The sequence below is a fragment of the Centroberyx affinis genome, unplaced genomic scaffold (assembly GCF_046629955.1).
Source record: "Centroberyx affinis isolate AG114_WGS23_722 - 3 ecotype Tasmania unplaced genomic scaffold, CSIRO-AGI_Caff_v1 ptg002491l_1, whole genome shotgun sequence".
Lineage (NCBI taxonomy): Eukaryota > Metazoa > Chordata > Actinopteri > Beryciformes > Berycidae > Centroberyx > Centroberyx affinis.
The window spans coordinates 458453-480030 of record NW_027280718.1 but is presented as its reverse complement, the minus strand read 5'-3'; the positions used below and the strand labels follow the sequence as shown (position 1 = coordinate 480030).

Sequence of the window (21578 nt, the reverse complement as noted above, 5' to 3'; positions counted from 1 at the left end):
TCAGTTACTGAACCCCTCTTGGAGAAGTAGCCACGTTTCGCCACTAGATGGAGTGGCGCTGTAACAAACACCAATAAAAACACTGCACAGTTCTTTGAACAAAAACAAATGTGATGCTTTTATTAAGCAAAATGTTCTGTGGTAACAGAGGCATCATTACAACCCAGCTACAGCATCAGAACATGAGTAATACTGTGGGTACAGGCTCAGAAAAAGACTTAACACAGAACATACATCACTGACAGACATACTGCAACCTCTGTCATTCAATTTCCTTCAGTTGTTTCTGGATACCAAAATGCAAAGTACTATACACTATAACCTGTAAATTAAGCAAAGAAACATAGTTTTGCGCTTCTTAGGATTAAGGCACTTCTTGATATTATAGTAACAAAACAAAAAATGTCATGCACACATTATACAGAGTAGCAAAATAATAGCATTCATAAAAACCTTTTGACTTGCTAATTGACCTTTGGCTTTGCAAGATGCAATTAGAGCATATTCACATACTTTCTTTAAGAGTTTGCCTTGGAGGTCAAAAATAAGTTTTGATGATAATAATTAACATTATAAGCAAAAAAGAAACATCCCAAGGCTGCAATGGAGGATGTGTGTGACCTTGCTCGTCTGTCTGTCTTCCAGTGTTCTTCTGAATTAGACCTACCTTATGTACAAAATCAAATTATTTTCTTATGCCCTTTAAATCAATTCTCAGCACTTACCAATTATGTATATAATGTATGCACATTGTGTTTAGAAATGATACTCAGGAAAATTCAATTTACTGTCTATTCTTAGATATTTATGGCTTAGGTATGTATGGCTACTGTCCCCTTGAAGTCTGTACACTAATAACTGTACAGGGATTGTCGTGTCCTTCATCTTGCATCTTAGTCCCTGAAAAATAAGCTCCTGTCTGCATACTTCAGTCTGAGAGAAACCCCCAGTTGTTATATTCACAATATAACAAATTTAAATGTTTGCAGACTCCTGCAATCTCACACCAACACTCATTGTACAATAACAACAGGACCTCACCTACAATGTAAACAATGTACGGCCTACTATGGGCACTAGACTATACATAAAGCTCTACGTATATAAATTCAGTGTTGTCTACATGTGAGGATCATCTTTAAGCACAGGAGGTAAAAGCAATGTGAATGTTATAGGAGTGGTTGGAATGACACTTGGCTATGTGGCTATGCTATGCACTGAAATATAAGGACTCTCCTACCATCAAGCTGATGGTACAGACATTCTATATAAGTGGAGTGAAGTGGAGTCTCAATTCGGTTTGCTTCAGTGTGCAGCGGTCATCAGTAGATTTGCGTCCGCTGTCTCCTTCTCACCGTCTTACTCTGTTGTGACGCTGAAAGATAAGAGTTATATGATTGGAAAAAACAGCACATGAAGGCTTCTTGGATGATGTCTGAATGTAAACAACAATTTCTTTCAGTTTAACTTTCTTTTTGTATACAAGTCGATACAGTGCTCCAGGCCATTTTGTCTATATTTTACTGTCTGTATTGAGCTGTCCAATATGTTGTTTATTATGTGTGAACCCCAGCAGGTTTGCAGCCACTATGACATAAACTAATGGGGATCGGGGTCATAAATTAACATGGGATCAGAAAAATGGCCTTCAAAGTCCATTAAATTCCTGTGAAATTAAAAATAAGGGGGCAAAAAAATGTCTCAGTAATTGGACAATTTCACGTGTTTAACATGTTGTCGGTGAGATGTCAAATATTCATCTGTGAATGTGACTATGGTCCTCTGAGGACCAATACAGGTGGTTTGCGGGAGCCTATGACCAGGGGATTCTTTCTAGTGCACACTGAGTGAGAAAAATTAAGGTTTTTGATCAGAAAACAACCTAGCAGCAATGTTATTGGCACAAACTGGATGTTTATTTGCCAATATGCAATGCAAATATTTTTCTTTATAGTTAGTTAAAATTACCCCTGGAAAGGATCAAAGTGAATCAAAGTGCCTCTGAAAGAAGTTAATTCCTTACCCTGATGGGAATGCAAATAAAGAATAAAACTATCAGGCCACATTTCAAATACTGATTAAAACTTTTTCTAGTTTTCCATCCTCCTTGACCCATTCCTTGAGAGGAACCACAGGTTGCGAATCTACTGCGAGATTTATCTAAAGGGTCTTGAGTCGATGTACTAGTCATTTTAGACTGGACAGGTTATAGCCTATAGCTCTGCTTCCTGCTTTCTTATAGTGCAGACGCTTTACTGCTTGCTCTTGCCTCTGTTTGCATTTTTCTGCTGATATTCTTGTTTTTCTTTTGTGAGAAACTACGTGCAGCGGCTCCTGGATACTTATAAATCACTGGGACTGTAATTCTTTGTAGATATAGTAGGCTATTGCCATATTTCAACATTTTTATGACCTCCTCAGTACTACGTGAGCGTGGCCTACCAACAGCACAAGCCTGTGCAGAAGATTGCAGTGCTGGAAACCAAAATTCACCAGTTAGAAGTGAATGTGGAAGTAAATGGACTATGTGGGAATGACACCACTTTACCATGGACTCAGAACAGCGGACAAGAGCATGCTAACCCACGGCTAATTAGCACCAGCAAGACTACCAAGAAACAGGAGGGCTGTGTACCGGGTAATAAATCTACAAGTGGTAGTCCTCCCTGGAACTCTCTTGGTGCAAAGCCTAAAAGTAAATCACTTCCCTGGGAAATGGGAGGACGAGTAACAGACAGAGCCCAGCGCCCTGAGATTTGTGGTGCGACTGGCTGGCCTGCATTATCATCCAGGTAGAATGCCTCTTCAACCCCTGTACTTAGCAGGACACTGCCGTGGACAGCTGCAAAAGGGAGAACTAGCAACAAGCCTCCCCAACAACCATGTGTGCAACTGGAGAACAGATCTGCTCCACTGCTGCAGGACCCTGGATCTCCGTCTGATGACCTGGATAACCTCTCATCTTCACACAGCAGGGTAAGGACAGAGTAAATCAGAAAGTAAAAGGCTACAGGGAAAGCTAACGACTGGGCCTCAAACTCTGATTGTGGGTGACTTTGCTGTGAAAGATGTGGAAAGCATGCACAGTAAAAACACCAGAATACTCTGCTTTCCCAAGGATATGGTCTCTGACATGACAGAAAGAATCCTGCATATCATGGCTGCACATCCAACTGTGAAAACCATCATAGTGCACATAGGGACTAATGATGTTGTAAAACAACAGTCTGGATTGCTGAAACGAGACTTTATTGATCTGTTGAACACAGCCAGCTCTCTGAATGCTGAGGTGTTTATCAGTGGCCCTCTACCGCCAGTCAGAAGAGGAGTTGAGAGATTCAGCAGATTGTTGGCACTGAACACATGGCTTTCAACTGCATGTACCGTCCATTCAGTGCATTTTATTGACAATTTCAACCTTTTCTGGGACCGCAGACATCTTTTTAAAGGCAGATGGACTTTGCCTTAACAAGTCAGGAGTAAAATTGTTCACCTCTAACCTATTTTACTTCCTGCGTCACCCATCTGTTCCCTCTGCCAAGGACAAGAGACAAGAGGAATCAAAACAGGAGGAAGAGATAACACAGCGAGGCAGAAACCTTGAAGGAGAGCCGCTTCGGCCCCCACCTGAAGAGAGCTTTAATCATGAGAGACATCAGAGCCGAGAGGAAGAGTCTCTACCCCCCTCACCAGCCTGTGAGGATCCACCTCCTTCATCCCCCCAGGCCCCATCCAGGTCACCCTCCTCCCCCCTCTTGGAGTTCACTGATCACATGAAAGAGCTGGTCACTGCTGGGACCAAACTTACTCCCATTTTCTCTCCCCTAAACCCCCCTCAGTGTCTACCTCCACCACTGCCTTCAAGTCCTCAGCCAGTTTTGACACAATCGCACAGATACGGCTCTTTTATATGAATTTTATCATTTTCATTTTGTCTCGATGCTTTTAATGTTTTATGTAAAGCATTTTGAATTGCCTTGTTGCTGAAATGTGCTATATAAATAAACTTGCTTTGCCTAATGGACAGAGAATACAGAACTGACACAGGAATGCCTGCTGTGATCAATTTTTGATGATACAATGAGCTGGACATGCAGGAGGCCCAGCAATCTGTTATATCTCCTCGGTAGCAGGATTCCTAATGTACTGAGATTCTCTGAATTAATAAAGCAATCAAAACAGACATGATTTACTCTCCACACTTTGACTCCACACCTTGAAACCTACGGTGCGTTTCATTAGTCATTTTAACCAGCCCTTGTTGACTTCCCCTCGGGATTCCCCCGTGGGGAATGTGTACTTTTTGGGACTCTCTCGGGCCGAGGAAATGAGTCAACAACAATCTAGACTTCAGGGGCGCATCGTGCATCATTTCCTGTGCACAACCCACGATGGTGGAACAAGTGATATACAGTGTAAGCATAAGCAAAGAAACATTATTTAGAGGATTTATACTTATTTATGTAATTAACTAATCTGCAATATTGTATTACTCATTGTTCTGTGTAATTTCCATTATTTATTATCATTATTAAGTATTAGGCCTGCTTAAGGGCAAGTACGTTGTGTTCCTGCTCTTCAGGTGGCCACTCATGTGACATTTGATGCTACGTACTACCAAGTGCCGAGGGGAAATGAAGGAGGGCCTGTTAAATGACGACTGAAACGCAACGCAATACAATGTAAAAACAATACTCATGTCAAAACAGTGATGAGCAATTTTAGGAATCATCAAGATTAGGACTCACTCTATTGTGTGCAGTTCATATTTCGTGTTCTTCGTTAGCTCCATTAGCAATCTGATTCCTGAGTCGTCCAGGTTGTTGCCCATCAGATGAAGCTCTGCCAGACGTCGGGGGTTTGACTTCAGGGCGTTGGTCAGGAACTGGATACTCCTTGAGTTGAGTCCACAGTTCCTCAGTCTGGAGAAAGATGAGAAAAGTAGTTCAGATACTCCTAGGTTCCAGTGCATTCCACTTCTGCAATGTACAGCAGACCTGCTAAAAGTCATGCTAAATTAATGACATGCACTTGAAAGGACCAGTGATAGGGAGGTGTTGTGATGTGAATATAACAACTTTAACAAAAGAATCGAGTGTGATGTTTAATGTATTTCATGAATGCATTCAGAGAGAGACAAAAGCTCTGTTAACACTGCAGCTGAAAGTGGTCCAATTCAGATTTTTTTCCCCTCTTTTCTGACACAGGTTTGATGGTTTTAGTTCAGTGTGAACAGAAAAAAACACATCAAATCTGATCTTTCCATTTCGGACCACATTCATATATGATACTAAACATCACTCTCCATTAGACAGATCAGTCTACATCCATTTGAGCAGAAAAACATGGAGGACAACAACTCAAGCAGCCAGTGGAGAGACAGCAAGTCTGCAAAATTAATTAGTATTTAGGGAGATGCTTCAATTCAAACAAAACACAGCAGCTTGTCAAATTTTCTGTTATGCTTGTGATAGACAATAAAGCTTTCTGAATCTGAATCTGAAAACTAGAGGGGACATATCATAATCAACCAGTGTTCGAAACAATTAGGACCATAATTTCCGTGGCTTCCATGACTGTCCAGAAGTGACATCTTTTGTTGTTGTTAATCAGGTCATTTCAGGATAAACTGAAATGAAATATGGGTCACTTCCAAAAATGAATGTGAACAGTCAGACAACAACTAAAAAAATTTTGAATTGAGCTCTAAGGCCTGCAGAGTGAATGTAGTGTAACAAATTAATCTATCTCCACCATCTATCTCTAAACCTGTGGCAAGGAACGGCCCTTTCTCATACTAGCTTACAGACAGATGGAATGCACAGACAGCGCCATATATAGTCAAGGTTGAAGGGGTGAGTCAGCAGTTTATCAATTGTGTTGGCTGGTCTTCGGCGCCCTCAAGCTGACCCTCTCCCACACTGATTTACACCCCTCATCTGGCACACAGATGCAGACAGGATTGCACAGAAACTCACTCAGAACTTTGCTCACAACTCAACCGCGGTTAGAGAAGATTAAAACAAGAATAAAAACAGCTAGCAACAAATTATATAAAAATCTGTAGTTAAAAAATGCGTTTTAAGAAGTAATTTCAATTTACGATAATTTCTCCATTTTACAATGAGCGTTCCGAAGTCCCACGCAGAGTCTCTTCACTCCCTTATCTTGAAGGTTGTTGCCAGATAGGTCCAGCTCGGCGAGAACGCTTTCTTCCGAGGCAAAACCTGAAGCAAGCTCCGCACAACAATCCTCCGTCAGGCTGCAATGGCTCAGGCTGGAACGAAACAAAAATTCTGATGTGGCACGCTGCACTAAAACAACGTACAGTGTAATTCCTCTGAAAATGTTTTACAAGCTTAATCTACTCGGTTCTGAAAAATATTCACTTGAGAGTTTTGAGATGACCGTAGGGATTCTTCAGTCCATCAGCCATTTCTTTGACTCCTCTGTCTCTGAGGCAGTTCATGCTGAGGTCCAGTTCTGTCAGCTCGACCGCTTGCCAGTCCGACTGCTGCACCCACTTTCCACTGTAGAGCTGGGAGACCGAACACAGGACTTTGGCCAGATAAACGCAGCCCTTCCCAGTGATGCCACATCTTGAAAGACTGTGGAGAAAGAAGGGGACGTCATCTTGTTAAAAGTCAATAATTTGAGTATAAAAGTTATCAACACATTCGTGTAATTAGTTGAATTCTGCAGAAAATGCACTATTACGCTCATATTTAAACAGCTAACAAACTTTTTGCCAGTCCTTGCTTTGAAGGCCTGATAAACCAGTTTGAGGGGTGAAAATGATAATTCTTCAATCCCATAATTTTTTTTACTCCTTTTTTTGCTTATGATGGTAAATAATAATAAAGGGTAGAAAGAGAGAAGGAAGGAGTCCTTACTTGAGCTTCTCCAGCCTACACCACGCATACATGCCTTTGCAGATCAGCTCAAATCCTGAGTCCTTCAGGTCACTGTTACTCAAATTGAGGTCGACCAAAGTGCTGGATTCAGACTTCAGAGCTGTGCAGATGCTTTCACAACTTAACGTTGTGAGGTTGCAGTGATACATCCTGCCAAAGAGAAATTATTAGACGACTGGACAACTGGCATCAATCCACTTATGAGAACAATCAGAAGTGAATGCATCTATAATATTTAGGAAAATACTCACTCCAGCTTTGTTAGGTTTGATATATCAACTTTTTCGAAGAGCTCAATGGCTCCGTTGTCTCCGATTGCATTGATGCTCAGATCCAGCACTTTAAGGTGGTGGGAATTATTCTGCAGAGCCGAGGCCAGAGTGCAGCAGCCCTTTTCCTTAATGTTGCAGTGTGACAGCCTATTATGAAAAGGATTACATATCAACATAAGGGATACGCCAAATATGAAAAAGGATTAAAAATAAGATGACTGCTTCCGCAATGAGGATGGCACCATGGATTACAGACATTCCCCTGTCACATTAAGCATCTTGTATTCATGTTCCCGTTGAGACAGCTTGTTTTGTTAGGCTGTAGGTCATCTTTCCACTGATGTTGTTGAACATTTACAGCTCATTTACAGCTGCAAATGTTCAAGAAAGAGCTGTGTGGAGGCGATGTTGACTACATCAAATAGGCGAGTCTTTGACATTTGATTGTTCAATAAGGATTTGACTCAATTTTTGCAATTCTTTTTGTATCTATATTACTTTCCTTTGTGATTTGCTTTTTTAATTAGTTAAGTAAATTACAATTATTTTTGTCATTGTAAATAATACTTATTATGGTTATCTCCCAGTCTATTTTTTTGTACTGTATTGTGCTTGTTGTACATAGGTTTACCACACCCTTGTTTTCTGACTGGTTCACAACAAGATGTCTCTACTTCCAACAGGAAACATTTATACATACATATATATATATATATATATACAGTATATACATTTTTATACAGTATGTGCAAATAAATAAACTCTCAAGTCTATTGTTTGTGAACATTATGTTACATATAAAATACACAAACGTTCTGCACACACATCACACAAAGTCACTTACTTCAGTGTGTCTAAACGGCAGCCTGGATATTTAAGACCATTTGCAAGGTGTAGCAGTCCATCATCTCCTATTTCGTTCCCACTGAGATCCAGCTGTCTCAGTTTGGGGGAGTGACACAAGACTGAAGCCAGGTACACACAGGCACGCGACATCAATCCACAGCCCTGCAGCCTGAGCGTTTTCAGTTTGCAGTCTTTATCTACCAACCCTTCCATGAGTTTCTTCACTCCACTATCCCGGATGCTGTTGTACCCCAGGTCCAGCTCTCTCAGGTACGAGTCTCCGGTGTTCAGGACTGCTGTCAAGGCTGGACAACATTTCTCTGTCAGGTTACAGAAACGCAGCCTGCAAGGAGACAGGAGTAAATGACAGGTCACAAATATTAGGCGCCATAACATAATGGACAATGTTAAAAACAACTGTATTTACACAGCACATTCAGTAACACTTATGGACTTACATAGCTTTCTTTGATTTCAAAATAGCTGGTAGTTGTCTCAGGAGTTTCTCATCACATCTATCGGACACATTCATCTCAAAAACATCTCGCACTCCTTCAAAGTATCTGGTCCTTTGGGACAGAAAAGCCCAGTGTGTCGGTGTGAATCCGGTGAACGGCGGCACGTCTGTCTTGTGGAAGAACTTGACATCGCTCAGGAAAACGTGCCTGTCGAACTCCCTCAGACAGTGCAGCAGGCCCACAGCGCTGTCAGTCAAAATGTTCTCCAGGATCTTACTCTTGGTGTAGTCAAGCAGTGGATTGGTGGGCTCCATCCTCCCATGTTGCTTCAGGAGGCCGAAGACGAAGCGAAGGAACACATCAAAGTGTCCCGCCGCACTCTGCAGCGCCTGATCCACCAGGGCGCGGCAGGTAAGGAAGAGCGCAGACTGAAATGGAGCGTCTTTTGATTCGACCCTGTCCAAGGCATATGCTGCAGCGAAGTATTCTTGAATGCTGGAGTGACCAAAGCGATAAACTGTGGTGTTCTGCAGCCCTCTCTCCTCTTTCAACACAAGCGGGAACTTTCTGGAGTAAGTTGATGCTTCACTGACACTTATGCCACTCTCTAGAAGGTCAAGCTCATATATTACATTGCCTTTTCCCAAACGCTGCAGTGCTAGCTTTTCTAGCTTGGCAATAATTGTCTTATCTGGGTTGGTTACTTGTGCATTGACCAAATTTGTATAAATCTGAGTCAGATTTATGGGATTAATCTTAAACCCACAATCTGCTTCCTGCAAGTGATTCTTCAAAACACATGCCATGATGGAGCAGATCTGCGGTATCTGACAGAGGCAGTCAAGACTCCTTGATATTTTCACATGGTCGATCACTTTGTTGGCCAGATCGTCATTGCGGATGGTCGTTCTGACGTGCTGCTCCTTCTGTTCATCGCTGAACCCTTGCATCTCAGTCAATTTAAGCAAATGGTCGAGAGGGATGCGTCGTACTGCTGCCGGCCGGCTAGTTATCCATATGTGGGCATTGGGAAGTAGATCCCCCCTGATCAGACTAGTCACCAGACCATCCACTGTGGATACTTGTGACACATCGCTCACTGCTGCACTGCTGAAGTTTAGGGGCAGATTACACTCATCCAGTCCATCAAGAAAAAACCACACGTTGTGTCCTTTCAGGTTGGAAACGTTGAGTTCCTTCAGTTCTGGGTAAAATGTACGGAGAAGTTCAATGAAGCTCAGTTTTCTTTTCACCAAATTCAACTCCCAGAACGTGAGAGGAAACAGGAGGTGGATGTCTTGGTAGCCTTTTCCCTCTGCCCACTCCAGACTGCAACTCTGCACAGCTGTGGTTTTTCCAATTCCAGACACTCCTGACGTGAGAATTGTTCTTTTGCTGCTGTTATGTTCACATTCAGATGTGAAAATATTTGAGATTGAGAAAGTATCGTGAAGTATCCATAAATGAAGCTGTGATTTATCAATAAATCTAAACTCATGCTGGTTGTTATCAGATAATCCACTGCCATAAATGTCCTTTCTGGGCCCCTCAACGCAAAGTCTTGCAGGAAGTACTGGGTGTTCAGAGTGCTCCCCATTCAAATTCTGATATTTCCTCTTCAGTGTGGTTTTGAGCTGATTTTGGAGATCCATCACAGCAGTAGGGGTCCCTGAAAAAAAAGAGATGTGGGGTGGGTTAAACAACAACAAAAAAAGTTTTCATATAATCAAAATTGTCTCTGTGCAAAAAGGATAGTTGGCTTGGTTGCAAGGATCACAGTGTTACTTCAAATTCGGAAGTTATAGAGTGTGTAGGCAAAAACAGACACAACGGAAGACACCACTGCATCAAGGCTGCAGCAGAAGGCAGAGAAAGACGACTAAAACCTTACTGGTTGCATTAATTCCTGAGAAAATCCCCATTCATCTTCCAGCAGACATAAATAATGTCTCATGGACACTTAACTGCATAAACTTTACCTGAAAAATATATCTTTTTTTTTTTAAATAGGAGGTAATAAACTCCAACATACGTATGGTTATTGGGTTATTGGAATAAAACAAATTGTAAAAACTCAATTTCTTGTTAAGCAGCTGGTAATTAATTATAATCAGTGAAGGATTTTTATATATATATATGGAAATGTAATCCACACTTTACAAATTATACAATTTCCTGTCGAGTAGTCAAGGCTTTATCGCTGAGCTTTGAACGCGCCATTAGAGAAAGTCGTGATGACCCTTGAAAAAAAAAAGGCAAGATTGAATTTTAAAAAGTTAACGCTTCACTGTATTGCATGTTGCCGCCATATGGCATCATTTATTGATGATAGGACAGTTTGGGTTTGTTTTTGACCGGAATGAAACCTGAATACTTTCAGGCAGCTCATGGCATATTCTTGTAGTCTAGCCCTGCCCTCGTATCATACTTCCTCTTTCTGGCGCAAAGGCTTTTCTGCACTAACAGGCCAATACGATGTTTACTGTGTTAGTTTACTGAAGGTAAATTAACACTTACCTCAAACTTAACGGTTATGCGAGACATGAGAGGAAGGAAAACGGAAAAGAAACTTAACGCTAAGTTAGGACACGAATCTCAAGTAAAGTTGGCCCTAGTGAAACTGAACTGATACCAAACTTTGCCAAACTTTAGAAAAATGAAAACTACTAACGACAGATCAATTTAGTGTAGCTTAGTATGTTTGTAGTTGCCGCTGGTATAACGTGTGTACATTGACCCACACTTACCTCGAAACACGCTTAGATCAGAAATGTGTCCCGCAGGTAAGACAAGACGAGTAGTAAGTCCTAACGGAGATGTCGTGTCGTGCTGACTCGTAACTGCAAGAACAACTCTGTGTACAGTGTTAAGAGATAGCTGCTTCACTCAACCAGGGTTGCCAGGTCAGGCAAAATCACTGAAAACCCACTCACGAAGCTCCTAAACCAGCCCAAAATGTACCTGCCCGCATTTATTTTTTTCTCTAATTTTTCGATTTAATGCCATTGCAATTAAGAGTTTGTGTTATTTTTAAGTATATTTATTAGCCCACTTAGAACTGTATTTCTATTTAGAGTATATATTTATATTTAGAGTATGGACTCATAATCAATGGAAAAGACAGAAAGATGAGAGACAAATCAGAATGTATTTAAGATTCTGTATTTGTGATGTTAACTAAGACTAGGGATCTAAACCTTCCCAAGTAATCAATATAATCTAGTCTCTCAAGTAGCAAATGTAGTGGATTTACCTGGAGGTAACGTGGTCCTCAAATCTCTCTCTCTCTCTCTCTCTCTCTCTCTCTCTATCTCTCTCTCTCTTTCTCTCTCGATCACACACACACGGTTACGATTTTGTGTTTTTACACGTAAACCAAACTGAAATTGACTGTAACTCTCAGATCACGTCCAAAAGTAGCCCAAAACCCCGCCACCCGTGGCATTTATTTCTTTTTACACGCTACTCAACTTTAAAACTAGCCCAATTTGGCAGGAAACCAGGACCTGGCAACCCAGCACTCAACTATTGTGCACAATGCTGCCTTCAAGTACTGTCGGAAATTGACGTTTTGATTGTGCATGAACAATCTAACAAATGGTTAATCATAATTATGCCTAGCCTAACTGTTAGCTGAAGCGTACAGCTTTTGTAGGCTAATCTATTTTGGATTTTTCATAAAAAAATTTAAAAGATATAACTTTCACTCTCCCCATCCTTCAATACTTGGACTGTGGGCACTGTCCATTCCTCATTTACCCTTTCATACAGTCAATGCACTGATGTCACCATATGAGTGCTTATGTTAGGCTGTATTGAGGTCACACTGGAGTCACATGGGTGCTTATGTTGTGTCAAGGATAGTTCAACTTCAATAACTAACCTCAACTAACAAATAACTTCAACATACACTTTCTTATATTCTCATATTTTAACACAACTGCAAATGTGAAGCAGCTTTGTGTGCGGACGCTCTGACCTCAAAGGAATTAGGGAGGTTTTTGTCTGTGGAGGTAAAGTCAGGCAGTTTCTGCCTGCGGCCTTGAGCCAGGATAATGAGATCTCTGATAAAAAAAAAAGAAACACTTATAACTTACAGTTGACATTAGTACTTAAGTCCAGTTATTATTGGCTAAAATTAGAATGAGAGGATAACCAATGAGGAGATATGTACTTTATATGTACTTTGTAGTAAACACCTCATATAAATAACAGAGGAGTGACCAAGTCAACTTTGCTCGAGTCCAAGTCAGTCTCAAGTCCCAAATCTAAATGTAGATTACCAAATCAAGTCCATGTCATTAATGTCAAGTCCCAAGTCTAAATGTAGAACACCAAGAACACCAAGTCAGAACAAATCAAGAGTCCAGTCTCAATTTAATATCTTAAAGAAAACAAAATATCAATAACTTTTCAATGCAATATTGTTAAAAACCATATTCACTCCATACAAATTCATAAAACAGAATTTAAATTCAGTCGTCTGATGGAACAAATCTCATCACTTTCAGTGTAAGTCATGTGCACAAACACAAGATCTTTTGTCAAGACTTTAGAAACCTTTTCAAGTCGTCAAAGTACAAGTCCAAGTCAAGTCCCAAGTCACCACAGAACCCAATCTAAGTAGAGTCTCAAGTATTCTCTTCATGCATCAAGGCAAGTCTCAAGCAATTAAAATTGTGACTCACTCCCCACCTCTGAGAGAATGTTGTACTTTGAGACTGTGATGCTATCCTGTATCACACTCTCTTTGATGCATCAATAAACATGTTAACCCTTGGCTAGTCTTCCCACTCTTGTTATAGGTTTAAGAACTCAGGATTTCTTTCAGATACAACAGGGTGAGTGACCACTCTCTCATTGCACTCATTAGACTGAAATAAGGTCAGCAGTGGGTTTTAGGTGTTTTACCATGGAGTAGTTTCCGCAGACTGGGTCTAGTACCTGCCTTTAGTATGCCAAATTTGCTTGAATGATTGAATCTTTAATTTAAATACAAGTGCATTTATTCGGGGGTTGTTATTGGAGTGGTGCTGCACTAATGTTCACCTTTTTAACTGAGTGATGGGCAATTTTTCACATTCCTGACAACTAAAAAGTGTCAGGTTGTGCCTATAGCACACATCAGTTTCACTTTCGTTTTATCAACGGGAGGCTCTGACTCATCAGATGGGCTGCCTGCAACCATCGAATTATTATTACATCTGTATATTTCCAATATCTGAAACAGGAACATTGGCACAGGACTAAACCCATGCAAGTGTGGAGATCTAATTGGATTCAGGGCACCACCCATACTTTAAACGAAACCTACCTTTAAAGTAGCCGAATGGAAACGAGTCATTTGGCCGAATGCGACAAAGCTTCAGGAAACAGGTCTGATTTTAGCCAATCAGAAAAAAGCATTGACGTAAACAAAGTCAAGCTGACATTTGACTGGCTAGAACAGATAAGACAACATGGGTTGCCAGGTTGGCTCTAAATAAGCCTACTCCAAAAAGTCGCACCTGGATTTGGTAGGGACTTGAGATCAGTTTCCAAAACAGTGAAAAAGTATTTGTTTGTGGATAGTGGAATATGTAAATCGTGGTGCATTTTATGGATTATCCTCTGTGGGTTAGATTTTTTCCATTGTTCCTGTGCCCTCAGGACTATATTGTGCCACAGTTAGGAGTGACACTAAAAAAAGGGAAAGAGAAAAAGAAAAGTATGATCCACTGTTAGGTACTGAGCAGTTCATTCTTTGAGTCTTAAAAGAAGAATTTTGTATTCAAAACTTAGTCAGCCAAATAGCCTACTGTAAATAAAAAAAATCCTGCAAAATGGTGGTTTGCCTTTAGTGTTTCCAAGTAAGGTAGCCTGTTGTCAACCAAAAATAGGCTAATAACCTTCTAGAATATGTACAACAATAAGTTACAAGAGCTGAGGGAAAAAATGTGAAAAGTTGTGTAACAGCTGAAATACAAGCTGACAAGGAAAAACAACTATTGGGCACCGTCCTCCTTTTCTCATATTTTTAGTGATTGCTTCGCAACATTTTTACAATTCCCCGAAAGACAATATATTTTGTCAGAGTCAGCCAGTGGCCTTCCTTAGACAGGTTACTTTGTAGACAATTTAATATATTTTCACTGTCATGTTCATGATAGACAATATAAACTGTTTAGAAATATTTCTGGGAAATGACTGGCACGATCCAAGTCCAGATACAAATAACTGTTTTTGTCACTTTTTGGGATGAAAAAAACATCTGTATATATATAAATATTTCTACACAGAAATACAAGCTGCAATTGACCAGCAATTGCAGAAAAACATAAGAGCAATACAAAACAATCCTATGTATTACAATAGTTCATATTACTCATTAAATTAATGTTTTAGCATGAAATTTTTCATCAGGGGCATTTTGATGAAATCGAGGAAGCGGATTTAGCACATCAAAGGCTGATAACTGAGTTTACAGGTATAGTACAGTATGTTCACTTTCTTTTAAAGGGACTTGGATAACAGCAGTTAAGGCAACAGTTAGTTACAATGCAAGATTATTTGACCTCTGCTGTGATAAATGTCCAACAGACTGAAGACCTTTTCACCTCCATACGACCCCACTTCACATACTAAAAATCCTGCACATAGGTCTCCATACATGATCCTACAATTTCTATGTAGCGCTCAACACATGGCCTAACTAAACCAGACCTGGGCCAAACAGTATACTTGCAAATACTCTAAATGTTTCGATGCTTGTTAATTTACTTCACCACTAAGCTGAAACTACATGGCCTGTGCTGGTGGAGTAAACCCCAACCATCTGGAACTTATCTTAAACAAACTTTTAACAAGTGTTACCATATTTTGCCACTATTTGACCCAGGCCTGAACCACATTTCTCTGCTGCATTCTTGAGGTGTTTGAGTGAAACACTAGCACTTTCCAGAGTTCCTCCTACCACTTGGTGGTCCTTCTAAAAAAACAAAACACATCTCCTTGCCATGGCATAAAAGTTGACCAAAGGAATATTCAACATCTGAATCAGTATGCCAGTATATGTCTTGGTCTCTATTTCCATCCAGGTGTCCTCAAATCTGTCTAAAAAACATACATCAATAAGTACAAACTGGTGAAATATTAATACCATGAGACAAAACTATTTTTTATCATCAAGTACAGTACAATGCCGTTACATCCTCTTTCTCCCCCACTATTCAACTTGAAGGGCAGTTTCCGTTGTGCAGGATGGCAGGGATACAGAGGTTAAGGTTGGGCACCCTCCTGTAGACAAAATGGAAGGTTTGTGCATGGGGCCGGCTGTGAATCTCAGCTTTGATCCGTTGCGGATGCGTGTCCGGGGCTAGCTGCTGACTGGTGTCCTCAGTGAGCAGAAACAGTGCGTAATTCTCCGGGTCGGGGACCTTGAATTTGAAGGCGCAGAGCGAGCAGACTTCTTCTGTGGTGGAGTAAGGGTGAACGACCAGGGTCTTGGCTGTGCAGCCTGTGTCCACTTCCTGCAGAGCTACACGGAGATAATTCTGTTGGGAAAAACAAAGAGTCTTACATTAAGATTCTGCAGTTTGGTCTCTGTTAGGTAGCTGACATGACATGACAGGTATGGCAGAACAAACTACAGATACATGCTGGAACAGACAAGAATCTCCACAGAAAAGACAACATATACAACAACATGACAGAATGATTACTGATGAGTCATGCAAGTCAGTCAAACTGTAGGCAGACAAACACGCATGCAATCACAGCCATAGGAAGATGCCATAGCAGCACATTCTATCTATGTAAGTGCAGCGCTTTCCACTAGGGGGAGCTTTCTGACAACAATACTAAACTACAAACGTGAAAAGCCACATGCAGCTGGTGTTATTAGAGACTGAACTATGTACACTACCAGTCAAAAGTTTGGACACACCCAATTGAATGTACTATGATTTGCATGATCTTAAAGCCATTTTGATCCGAAGTCTTATGCTTAAATGCTTGAAATGTGTTTCTTAGACAAATATAAATAGTGAAGTTGATGCCTATGTATGAATTTCTTTCCAAAGCCTTTGCCTTTCCATCAAGACAAAGGGCGGCTACTCTAAAGAATCTAAAATATAAGATAGTTTTGATTTGTTTAACACTTTTTTGGTCACTGCATAATTCCATTTGTGTTATTTCATAGTTTTGATGTCTTTACTATTATTCTAAACCAACCTTTTGACTGGTAGTGTACATACACATGCAAAGTGCAACTGGCACCACAAAACGATGACATGATGACAGCGTGACGACAGTGTTGTTAGTACATATGCCTCAAATACGTTTTTGTAACACTAATTGCTATAGGCATACCTTTTCCTCTCGGGCAGATTTTTTATTTAATACCAAGGCCAAAAAACGGACTAAAAAAGGTTAGAGTTGCTTTGAGGTGTGGAGTGCACAGAGGATTTCAGAGAAAGACTCAGGGTCCAAAAAAACAGCACTTTTCATGCACTCTTCCAAGGCCCAATGCGAAGTTTGGATTTGTTTGGAATTGGGACAACGTAAGACTCACTGCCTGGGGGGTCATGATGGATTCAGGTCAGGCGTGATACCTGGAAGTCGTCCACAGATGGCGCCGTACGCGGGGTGGTGCGCCGGCGGTGCCACTGGTGCAGAGTGTTCTTGGCCTCGGAGCTCAGCACCCTGGCCGCCTGCTCCTCCTGGAAGTTCTTGATGAGGGCCATGGCTCCGTATGCACTAGTCAGGTAGTAGCCACCTGGGGTGAGAGAGAGGAATGAAGATGAAGAAGAAGAAAGAGGAAAATGAGGTAGGAAACGGAGATGAAAAGAAGAAGAGAGTTGAAAGAGAAGAGGATTGACACCTTGAAGTGAAAGAGAGCAAGTGATTTGGACTCAAAAGGCCTGTGAAAAATGTATTAATGGACAAACATGTTAGGGCTGGGTATCTAGACATGTAACCAATTGACATCACATAGACTTTTGACTTGGAAAGGTATCGAAATGTGTAAAAAAAACCCTGCTTTTTAATTGAGAAAATGAACTGGGTGTCATGTGGTCCTATTTAGAAATGCCAAAGTACAAATGTAGCTCAGAAAATGATTTATTCACAGAAATACATGATGAAATACTCCTTCACACAACACAGAAAGTTGTACGACTGACATTAATTTAGAAGTACTGGTACTTCTATTTAAAAAAAAACATGCAAGCAGGATTCAGCTCTGGGAGACAAACATACACACACCTGAGTAAATTCTCAAATGAGCTGAAGTGCCAGAGAGGCTGACTCTGATGGGAAAATATTTCTCTTGTGTCCAGCCTCCTTCAGCCTTTGAACCTATTCCAACCCATTCAAAAGAAACACCCAATGGAATTTCCTAGTAAAGTCAGCATGGACTTTCCTTCCGATAAGCCTAACTTTCTCAAGCTCAGTTGCTGAACTATCCGGTAAATTAAATCAACGAAGATGTTCACAGGTAAAACACTTTGTTGGAATGAGGAAAAAATCACGAAACCTTTCTGTCTCAATCAAATACACTTGCTATGTGCCAGCAGTTTGCTGCTTTTACATTTTTAAATTAGGGACGTGCCCAAGGTTCTCAGGCTGCAATCTGACTCATAAAACGCCTGATACTTGTGCGAGACCAATCTGTGCTTAAAAGTGCTCACTAAAATCTTAAAATGAACTCAAGAACTCAAGAACAGATAAGCAATGTATAAATACTAAAAATGGTCTTATATTATCTTGTCTTTTTGCTCCAATAAGAATCCTGGCTGCTGTTGCATTTTGCACAAGCTGGAGAAGAGAGAGAGACTGAGGCAGGAATACAGTTGCAACAGTCTAAGCAAGAAGAGATATACTGTAAGCCTGGATGACTTTTTTCAACATCGGTAAATGATAAGATAGCTTATTTTTGGATATATTCCACAAAAGAAAGCAAAAGGATTGCACACCTCTCTGAACTTGTTCATCAAGCATTAAATAAGCATAAAAAATGATGCCTAAAAAGCATGGTGTAAGCATCCATATTCTCTATATCACTCACTTTGAACTGTATTCGTTTGCATGAAAGGCACTCTGTAAATAAAGTTTGACTTGACTTTTAACTTGACTTGAGTTTATCTCACTACAGTTTATCACATACATCATTACAATAACATAAATACTGCCAGCAAGACTGCGACTGTTGGAAATAGGAATAGGAAAGACTTCTATAAGCCCCGCCCACCTTCCTAAGATCCCAACTGATATGAACCTATTCCAGCCATTCAAAAGCAGCTCCGCCTTCCGGTGAAACAAAGTTAAGTGTTTCCTCCTGAACATACCTTTCTTTGACCAGGTTACAACAACAGGCTGGAACTCACACTGACCCCACATCATATTTTCCTGAGCCTGACCTCATCAAGCAAATATTCAACGTTATATAACTTGAATTAGAGGTGAACTTCATCTGCAAATCCACACACTTAACCTACCTTTGTATATGCATACGATGATGGTACTTGGAGTGTTTTTTTTTTCCATTTTATACACATACAGTATCTGTTCAGTCTGACTCTGAACACTGTTATTTTCCCTGTTCTATACAGAATAAAGAGTTACACAGAAAAATGTAAAAGGAGCACTTCTGGGTCTTTTACTAAATAAGTGCATTTTATCGAGGAAAACAAGCTGTGTGTTGCAGCTCGCTCAGGAAATTGCCATTTTATTTGAAATCCAAACAATGAGCATTCTTCAATCTCTGAGAAATTATGTTGTACTTATGTTGTGTATTATTTTTTTCACTATATTGTGTTCACAAGGAAGTTCCAAGGGCCTCTGAAGTAGAGCGAAACAACAGAACCTACCTTCCCCGTGAAGCAGAGACGGGTCCAGCAGCTCCATCATGTACTGGATCTCGGTGTCCAGCTGAGGCATGTCGCACTGGGCCAGCACATAGGTCAGCATGGGCAGGAAGTCATCAGCACCGTACATCCTCCCTGGGGGGGGGGGAGCGGACACAGAGGGGGGAGGCAAGGTAAGATGGGAGACGGGTGTGGTGGATACAAAGGTCAGAGAGGAAGAATCTGCCAAGGTTGTTACTGTAAACTAAGACTACGATGAAAAGAAGGCTAGGTTAAAAAGAAGGCGTTAAAAAACACTGTTGTGAAATGAAATGAGAATAAAAACTAGACTTTGAACTAAAACTGTCTTGTCTACTAAAAATATAAGTGGGTTTTTTTTTTTTCAAAAATGCCATCACCATTTTGCACAACACATGTTGGAAAGAGCTGGGAGAAAATGCCCCACTTGGGATTATTTTGAGCTAAATGGTCCTGACTTCAGATTGCTGTTGGGTCTGCTAATGCATTTTACTTGTGCAGCATGAAACCAAGTGTTCCTAACTTTAAGTTAGTTGAGGATATATTGAAAAATAACAAATAAATAATAATAAATACTACCAAAAATATTAAAAGTAGTACTGAAACTAAATAAAAACTAAACCAAAACTAAGCAAAACAAACTAGACTAAAACTACCAAACCCACACTGAAAACTAACTAAAGCTAAATTGAAATTGAAATAAAAAATTGAAAACTATATACAAATAAAAACTAATGAAAAATATCAAACTATAATAACCCTGGTATGTGCACACATACAATAGATCACATCTATACTTGCATATGTGTATACTTGACACACATGCAGAGTTGCACACCACATGTACACGCTTTAAGAGAAAAATTTGAGAAAAACATTTTGTCACAAACACACACCATACACACATTCTCACACACACACACACACACACACACACACACACACACACACACACCTACCATCTAACATTCCCCTTCATACCTGAGTTGTCCTGCATGATGGTGTAGATGAGTTTACAGACGCGCAGCAGCAGTGACACCTTTTTCTCAGGGGAATACATCTTCCTCATGTTTTGGAACTTGTGGCGGATCTTCTCGATGGCCACGGGGTCGGGGGGCACGGCTCCGTCCACCCCCAGCTCCTGGGGCTGCTTGGTCTTAGCCAGGGCCAAGTTCTCCCTCAGCTGCTGCCACGCTCCGCTGCTCACCTGGAGAGGGCAGAGGACAGGGTTAATGGTGAAGTTAATTCACCAAATTGACCAGATCAGTGGCCAGGTAGTTAGTGTCCACTCTCATACTGGGAGTTTTTTGGGTTCAATCCCTGGCCGACTTCAAAACTGGGACACAAAGCCTCTCTGCTTGGTACACAGCATTAAAGAAATGGATTATGGGTAATCCTATAGGGTGGAATCCTGTCCAGGGCGGTGTATTTGTGCACCTAAGTTACTTGACAACATAAAACAGGAAATAAACTACTAATCTATGGGCTACGAGAGCTCTCTGGTATTCAGATGAAGCAAAATGCATTGTGCCAGGTCACAGAAAGAAATGCCTGAAATGAATGAGAGTACAGAATGATTCGAGTTAGGCTCTTGCATCTTATCTTATATCTTACCTTGTATTGACATTTTGCCTGATCTATTGGCTGTTATCTCAAATGTATAGGAATTTCACTGAGAAATACTTAAAATACCCATAACATTGTTTAACCTTCTACATTGAGCTGCCTTTATCTCTAACCTACTCCCTCTCTAGGGATGTGAGTTTTCTTAGATTGTTAAGGATTTCAGTTTTTTTTAACAGTTAAGGTTAGTGGTATTTCCCTTGATTTTTTCCCTGCTTTTTGTGTTCGTGATCACATCTCTAATTGTCATAGGATCTGACAGTTGTGCGGTGCATAGAGATTCTATAGCTGCATGTAGTCCAACAAATATCTGACATCATGACACTGCAAGGAAATGCGACACTCCTCATTTCTCACCTGGAAGTCATGCAAGGCCACTTCCACCACGCTCTTCAGAGGTTTCAAAACACACTTGTGCATGGCTTTCTCCAGCACCTGGTCTGTGGAAGAAGACAGCAACACACAAACATACACACACACAGACACACACACACACACACACACATGCCACAGGTAAATGTTGAAGCATCTATTTCTTTTTTTACTGTGTAAGAACACGCATGGATCCAGAAATCATGTCTGAAGCATCCAGATGGAGCAATA

At 40.7% G+C, this 21578-nt stretch overlaps 2 protein-coding genes across 3 annotated transcripts in view; both read right to left on the bottom strand.

Annotated features, from left to right (window-relative positions):
• Positions 1–96: 96 nt before the first annotated feature.
• LOC139656519 (NACHT, LRR and PYD domains-containing protein 14-like) lies at positions 97–11318 on the bottom strand. The gene is made up of 9 exons (XM_071534125.1): positions 11238–11318; positions 8491–10159; positions 8031–8375; positions 7166–7333; positions 6894–7064; positions 6390–6608; positions 6104–6277; positions 4749–4922; positions 97–1375 (listed from the first exon to the last, which is right to left on the bottom strand). The coding sequence occupies exons 2-9, from the start codon at positions 10140–10142 to the stop codon at positions 1360–1362; spliced, it is 2919 nt and encodes a 972-aa protein (XP_071390226.1). The 5' UTR covers positions 10143–10159; positions 11238–11318; the 3' UTR covers positions 97–1359.
• A 1595-nt stretch (positions 11319–12913) lies between these two features.
• The window catches only part of LOC139656520 (ras and Rab interactor 2-like), a 36108-nt gene continuing 27443 nt past the window's right edge, over positions 12914–21578 (bottom strand). Inside the window, exons 9-13 of one of the 2 annotated variants that reach the window (XM_071534126.1) lie at positions 21333–21415; positions 20334–20559; positions 19338–19469; positions 17082–17245; positions 12914–16022 (exon numbers count right to left, since the gene is read on the bottom strand). In XM_071534126.1, the coding sequence (XP_071390227.1) occupies positions 15699–16022; positions 17082–17245; positions 19338–19469; positions 20334–20559; positions 21333–21415 (929 nt within the window). In that variant the 3' untranslated portion in view covers positions 12914–15698. Of the gene's footprint in view, positions 16023–17041; positions 17246–19337; positions 19470–20333; positions 20560–21332; positions 21416–21578 lie in introns of both variants that reach the window. The other variant, XM_071534127.1, reaches the window with a different exon arrangement.